At 34.8% G+C, this 7713-nt stretch overlaps 1 protein-coding gene across 1 annotated transcript; it reads left to right on the top strand.

Moving 5' to 3' along the window:
* The first annotated feature begins 2844 nt into the window (after positions 1-2844).
* Positions 2845-7244, top strand: asip2b (agouti signaling protein, nonagouti homolog (mouse) 2b). Its single transcript, XM_081373608.1, has 3 exons — positions 2845-3072; positions 4716-4792; positions 5022-7244. Exons 1-3 carry the CDS (start codon positions 2925-2927, stop codon positions 5205-5207), a joined length of 411 nt encoding a protein of 136 aa, XP_081229734.1. The 5' UTR covers positions 2845-2924; the 3' UTR covers positions 5208-7244.
* Positions 7245-7713: the final 469 nt, after the last annotated feature.

Raw genomic sequence — 7713 nt, 5'->3', positions numbered from 1 at the left:
AAGAGAATAACTTGAGTACAGTCAATTTTAATCCACTTACACTAAAAAATGCTGGGTTGTCTCAGCCCATGTTTGGACATGTATGGGCAAACCCAACCGTTGGGCTTAAAATGTAATTAAAACATTTAAACCAACCATATTTGTCTATATTTGACCCAAATATGGGCAGAAACAACCCAGCATTTTTGTTAGAGTGCAGCTCCCAAACCCTTAGATGTAACTAAGCTCTATATCAAAATGCATTTTCTTGCCAACACACTTCTTGTATTTTAACCTAATCAAGTTTATGGTGGAATGTTGATTTCAGTACTCATCATAATTCATTAATAATTCATCACTCTGAAGATTTTATACCCTGACAGAACCGCACCATTTAAATGATAAAAAAAGTGAATTTATCTGTGGAAGATTTGGTTGAAACCTGCAAAGTAAATCACTTTTAGTCAAAGTTGAAATATCATGTTATGGATTGGTGCACAGTATCCATAACTCTCAACAGGTTGCATTAAAAAAGTGGGAACAAAGATTTATTTAGCAATAAATTGGAGCATGTGCTGTTATATAATATTAGAAGGTATGCATTGGAATTTAGTTTTTTTTTTTTTTTTTTGGAGCTGTTAAAAAAATTGTATGCAACTGTATCTCCAAATAAACCATATATAGCTTGCAAAACCTATTATTTTTCTAAGACATTATGATCTAAGACAGAATTCCAGGATATATCAGAATTTATTAAGCATTCTGAATTAACAAATGCGTGAAAATATGTAACAACTGTTAAGCTCTATCAAAGGCACAACAGAACTGAGTTGTGTGTTATTGGTGCGTCACTGGCAGCATCAAACTTTGAAGATGCTTTTCTGCAGCAAGGACTGGAAAACTCATGAAGGGGGAAAAAAGCTTCAAGAAAACATCATGCTGTAATCCGGACGAGCACTTGGAGCTTCCAGGACGGTGACCCAAACAGACAGCAATTTTAAGGTTTCAGAAGTTTAGTGTCCTGGCGTAGCCCAGTCACACCCAGAGTCCGGGTCCAATTGCGCATCTGTAAAACGACTTTTAAGAACAGCTCACAAACAGTCTCTGCGGAGACTGATGAGCTGGAGAGCAAACAACTCCAATGTCAAAACATCTGGCAAGGCTGTAAATGCCATAAGGTAATCACGTTTATGATCAAGTAACTTAGGAATCGACTTGTATAAATGGCTATCAACACTCTTAAAACCCCTCTGGTGCCAATTATTAGAATAATGATTCTTCGTCTGAATGGTAAGAAACTTGGTAAAGGTTTTGGCATTTGCTATGTGAACACACATGGATATGATTTGAACAGGTTAAATGGTCCTGAAAAAAATGACTGCATTGGAAACGAATGGAAGACGAATTTCGCCCAGTGGAAACTTTTGGTACTGCGGCCAAACAAAATCTTACTGAAAGCAATTTTTTAGCGCAATTTTCCACCGGACAAAATTGCGATTGTTAACTCATGATTTCTGTTCTGTCTGTGCGCACCAATCTTGCACTTCTATCTACCTCATCAACCAGACCACCTAGAGACTTCGGGTTTTCGGCATTATGTTAAGGAAGGTCTAATCTCGGGAACGCACAAAAAAAAATCCAGGAAAAGATTTACTATCTCTTAGTGTTGTCTGTTGTGATCCCATGACGTCAGAAAATTGCGCTAAAACACTCACTGAGTTTTTATTACTTGTTTGAGATATCAACCTCAAACACAACTTGTTTAGATTTATAGATTTATGGCTTTTCAGTATTTTTGCACATTTTTCATAACAATAAACGTCAAATTAAAAAAAGAAATTCAAGTTAACTTTTTTCACATCAGCAATAATCTGCCAAGTGTCGTCTTTGTAAAGAGATCAAACTTTTAAGTCTGTGCTCTAAAGCATTCAAGATTTACGACAGTTTAAGTTGGAAATTAAAATTTGAAATCAAAAAGTGAATAAATATATTATAAATACAGCGTAAATATAATTTAGTACTATAAAATCCCCTAAAAATACAAAATATTTAATAAAAAACATTATCGAGCTAAAATATAGTGGCATTTATTTTATTGAAATAAAAATAAGTAATTTAAACAATAAATCGTTGACACGCAAAGAGCACCGCAGCTGGTGCACACATACATCACGGAGACGTCCACTTGATGTGCGTGTTTACATCTGGAAGATGTATTTTTTAAAGTGTTTGCTCATCTGCAATACGTCTATAGGACGTTTCTTGTCAGATGTCAAATAGATGTTTAGAAAATGTCTTTAAGATGTTTATGATTTAGAATGTATGTAAAACTGACATCTTAAAGACGTCTATCAGATGTTAGTAAACAGCAGATGCTTTCCAGATGAAGTGATCTTTAACAGACATCTTGCAGATGTACCTGTGCTATCTAGCGTTAAATATAAAGGTTCCAAAAGGGAGTTTTTGCAGTGATGCCATAGAAGAACCATTATTGGTTCCCCAAAGAACCTTTCAGTGAACAGTTACAGGATCCTTTATTAGTGTGTTCGACATTTTAAAAGGCCTAAAGAACCTTTTCCAACAATAAAGATATTCCCGCAATAGAAAGGTTCCATGGATGCTAAAAGTTATGAAACCATAAATGTCAAAGAACCTTTATTTAAAAAAAAAAAAAGGTTAAAAATGGTCATAGTGTCAGATTCTTTTATTTTTATCTTCTATGCATGGTAGTAGCCTAATGATTGATGATTGACAACACATCACGACCTTGTCTCGGTGTTTTCTTCTTCTTGAGCTGAATGAGGAGTGCTCGTGTGGGCGTGCATGAGTTCTCGCTTTATAAACGCTGCGAAGGGGCTTCAACACAGACCTCACTTGTTGAGTGATCTCTATGAGGACAGTCTAACGCCAACCTGATACACCTAAAGACTCCATTTGATCGGAAAATGACGACGGCAATGATAAAAGGATGTGCGTTGTTCATCTGTTTGTTCTTCACAGTTTGTCAGTCCATTACGTGCGAAGCGAACAGGATAGATGCGCGCAAAAAACACGAAAACGACGTGGGGCACCACAGCTCTTCCATAACAACAGGTAACACATATTATGCAAAAATGTATTTCAAATGAATACAAATAGAATCATTTTACCAGCAGCCAGCATTTAAACCATTTTAAACCAACAATGAATATTCATTTTAGGACAGTTAATGTTTAAAAATGTATGTAGCCTAGTTATGTTGAATTATAAAATAGGAAGCCTATATTTTAATTAAAAATAATACAAATATTATCACTTAACCGGTATCCTAAAACCATTTAATATTCAATGTATTGTAGTCTAATGATAGTTATGTACTATGTATAATGTATATAGTTGTATCCAAATATTAGAAAAATATGAATAAAATGAATAAAAATATAATAATTTAACCAGAAGCCAGCATTTAAACTATTTTAAACCAACAATTAATATTTAATTTAGTATAGTTAATGTTTAAAAATTTATGTAGCCTAGTTATAAAAATAATTATGTTGAATTATAAAATAGGAAGCCTATATTTTAATTAAAAAGAATAAAAATATGATCATTTAACCATATCCTAAAACCATAATTTAATATCCAATGTATTGTAGTTTAATAATAGTTATATACTATAATGTGTATAGTTGTATGTATCCAAATATTATACAATGATATATTGAATTATAAGTTAAAAAACTAAAACTAAATAGGTATAATTTAATTCAAACGAATATACATATAATTAACAATTATTTATAATAATTAATAAAATTTAACCAGCAGCCTAAAAAAAACAACAACAAGAAATATAAAAATAAACAAAAAAATAAATAATAATAATGAATTATAATAATTAATTCATGCTGTACCAATAATTTATGTGCATATGTAGCCTATATAAAAAACAAAATGTAATATTAATTTTAGTGCAATGATAGTTACTGTTTTATTATGATACTATTGTTACTGTTTTATTATGATACTATTGTTACTATTTTAAATATTATATTGATAATTATAGCTATATTAAATACATGTTGCACCTGATGTGCTTAACCTGAGGTATTTATATTCTTTCTTTGTATTGCATTTGTTAAGATTAATCTGGTTTGCAATTTTTTTAATGTTTTGTTTGTGTGTGTGTGTGTGTGTGTGTGTGTGTGTGTGTGTGTGTGTGTGTGTGTGTGTGTGTGTGTGTGTGTGTGTGTGTGTGTGTGTGTGTGTGTGTGTGTGTGTGTGTGTGTGTGTGTGTGTTCCCCTTCACTAGACACCTGTTTGGTCATTCACTGATGAATTATGTCGTATGATGACGCTTCATAATTTACCATGCCTTACTGATCACATGACATTAGATCATTCACTCTGCCACCTGGTGACGTGTTGGTTTTCACATGCACTGTGATCAGGCCAGTACAACATGCTGTTCAAACACAAAGGCTTTTTATCTTCTCAGGGATTTGCAGCTTCCGTCAACGTCACTAATGAGCTTAAGAAGAAAAACGATTTTTTTGTCGCATTTTTTCACGCAGTCTCACCGTTCAATACACTGCACTCAAAAGCTCCAGTGAAAGACTCATTGTTTTCAGCAGGCGTCTCATGAACAGGCTGACAGGAAATATCTATCGCCACCTGGGTTTCTCCCACTTAAATGTGGCATCATGTAAAGCCAATATATACAGTCTTAAACCAGGGCCGTCTTTGTGTCCCAACAGGAGTGTGGAATCAGGAGAAACCGAAGAGACTCTTTGCCAGGACTCGCTATCTTTCTCAGCAGAGAAATCATGTGGTGGTACGTTATGTTATTTAGGGGTCTCCTAAAATGTGGACCCTAATGAAACAAACACAACATTGTTCAAGTGGACTGATGCACATCTGTTCTTTTTGTAAGAGCAACAGAGTAATATTCCTTCTTGGAAATCCAGTTGATCCTTTTTATATTAAAACCTTGAGTTAATAGAAACGTATTAGCAGTGCTTTACTCTGTTGATCGGTTTCTCATGAAAGCATGTGTCCTCCAGAGACCTAAGCCCAGGCCGGAGGCGGATTCTCCAGCCCAGACTCCAGCGCGGCGCTGTGCCGGTCTGATGGAAAGCTGCTCCTCACTCACTCCCTGCTGCGACCCGTGTGCCTCCTGCCACTGCAGGCTCTTCAACACCATCTGCCACTGCTGGAGACTGGGACACCTCTGCCCCAAGAAGGCCTGATGACCCTAACACACACACATGCACACACACACATGTAGACCGGATGACCCTAACACACACACAGTAGACCTGATGACCGTAACACACACACACACATTGACCCTAAACAGACACACACACGCACATACACACACATATACCTATTGACCCTAAACAGACACACAAATGCACACACACACACACACACACATACACCCATATAGACTTAATGACCCTAGCGACCCCAAACACACGCACACACACATGCGCAATTTATAATAAAAGGTAACGGTAACCTACTAGTAATGACTCAAGTGTTACTACAGTACATCCTTCTAAAGGAACTACTAATTATTTGGATCAGTACTCTAAAGTGAAAACCATGATACCTACCTAATATTGACTGAAGTCATTGTAAGCTTTTGAGATTTTTGTAAGACTTTGAATAGTAATTCCTTCCGAAGGATTTTGGTAACACTTTAGTCATTACTGGTGTGTTTCCATGATCTTCACTTTATAATACTGATCCAAATTATTAACAGTTCATTTAGAAAGATGTAGTAACACTTGATTCATTACTAATGGATACCATTACCTTATATATTATTAATATTAATTATGAACCTGTATATAGTAGTTCTTAGTAGTCTTCAGTGAGGAATGAAAAATAGTAGTTACTGATTAGCTAATAGTGAACTACCTCATTCAACTGAGCGCTATTACTTACTAATTCGTTAATCAGAGTTTTTTGTTAGTTAATAGTAGTTACTAGAATGTGTGTTACTCATTTGTTCCTGTGTAGTTGTTCATTAATGAAGGAACAGTATTCTAAAGTGTTACCAATATTTCTTGAAGTTTGATGGTATCTTGCTATCAGTTTCCAATAGTTCATCACGCAAAACCATTTTTTCTTCATGGTTTTTGATAACGACGGCATCAATATAATTTGACAAGCTTCTACCAAGATATTTTTTATTTTATATTTTTTTAAATAATGCAGTTTGATTACAACCTTTGACCTCATAGGAATATTCCATTTTCAATAGAACTGGCATTATGTTAATTACAACAGAAATGGTTTTGACTCATCCCTTGTTTTTCTTTAAAACAAACAGGAATTGAGGTTTCAGAGAGGCACTTAAAAGGGAAGGGAATGAAGACAATTTTTGGGAGGATTCAAAAGCAGTAATGTGGAGCACTTACATTAAAGTCACTTTTTTTATGGAATATTTCAGTATTTACTGAGATTTGTGTCCATCTCAACCACTCATCTCTCCTCTGATGACATGTTTTCTGAAGTGAGGGCGGGTCAACCTGTCAATCACATGAGATCAACCAATAGCAAACCACAACTATCCAATCAATTTCCATTGGACAAAACATTGAACTAACAATGATCAATAGTATTTTTATTAATGAATGTTAACAAAGATGAATGCATTTCTGTATTGCTCATTATCAGTTAATGTTAATTAATGAATTCACTGGACTTTATTGTAAAGTGTCACTATTTTTTATTTAGCATTTAGCATTTAGCACTTAGCAAATGTTTGTTCAGAACAGACCTCCAGATCCACCAAATGAGAACCATTGCTATATATCACACAAGCATCTGTGCACCGACAGGATTTACACCTTCTCATACTGCTATGTAGCATGCATGGATCATGACATTTAACTAACTGTACAGTGAATATTTAACTACCATGTGACTCGAGTTATTCGCTCTCTTTTTACCACCATTGTGACTGCTTTGCCAACTGGAGATGTTTTTACAGTGAACTCTTGTAGGATTCATGCTGGCAAAGTTACATTTTTGTTATTCTCAGTATTTTTCAACTCTTGTCAAGCAAGGGACATATCTAAGCTAAACTGTTTAACTTGTACAGAATCAGTGTGACAGTACCAAGTCAAGTCATTTTAGGTGCAGTGAATGTGAATTCAATATATCCTCATACTGCAATCTTTTACAGTAATAATACGTTTTAAGATGTTCGTCTACTGTGATGATTACACTGTCATATGGCATTTTTCCATGTTTCTGATTTCTGCACGGGTAAAAAAAAAAAAAAAATGTATGTGGATGTCAAGCAGACGCTTTACTGCAGAAGAAAAGCTTCTTTGAGAAAAGTTGCCAGATAAGTAGCATCATATATTTCTATCCACTGTCAGGTCATATTGACTGAATATTATTGTGGGGAAAAACGTTCAATGTGCTCTCTACAAAATTCTTTTTAATAAAAACCTTTAGAACTGCAGTTTGCAAACTTTACTTTCCTCTATTTTGCTCTTCTAAAAAGCTCTAAAAAGCATCTGTGATTTGGTTTGGGGCCAAGACAAAACTGTAAATCTCCCTTGCATAGCCTATATTTAAGCAGGTCTTGATTTATCTCAAGTTTTTCAAGTTTGTCTTCAAAGACAAAGGGCTGTGCCCTTCCTAGTGTGGATATGAACTCTTGCACATCATGTATAATAGACTGTTGCATCAGTGAATGATCAGAAACAAATGAATAAAATGCTGCAAAAT

Source organism: Scardinius erythrophthalmus (genome assembly GCF_964197995.2).
Source record: "Scardinius erythrophthalmus genome assembly, chromosome: 9".
Lineage (NCBI taxonomy): Eukaryota > Metazoa > Chordata > Actinopteri > Cypriniformes > Leuciscidae > Scardinius > Scardinius erythrophthalmus.
This window is presented reverse-complemented; position numbering and strand designations above follow the sequence as displayed.

Coding starts and splice junctions, on each gene's coding strand:
- asip2b (XM_081373608.1), top strand. CDS start 2,925: ATGACGACGGCAATGATAAAAGGATGTGCGTTGTTCATCTGTTTGTTC. Junction 3,073..4,715: donor CAGCTCTTCCATAACAACAG/GTAACACATATT, acceptor GTGTCCCAACAG/GAGTGTGGAATCAGGAGAAA. Junction 4,793..5,021: donor AGCAGAGAAATCATGTGGTG/GTACGTTATGTT, acceptor TGTGTCCTCCAG/AGACCTAAGCCCAGGCCGGA.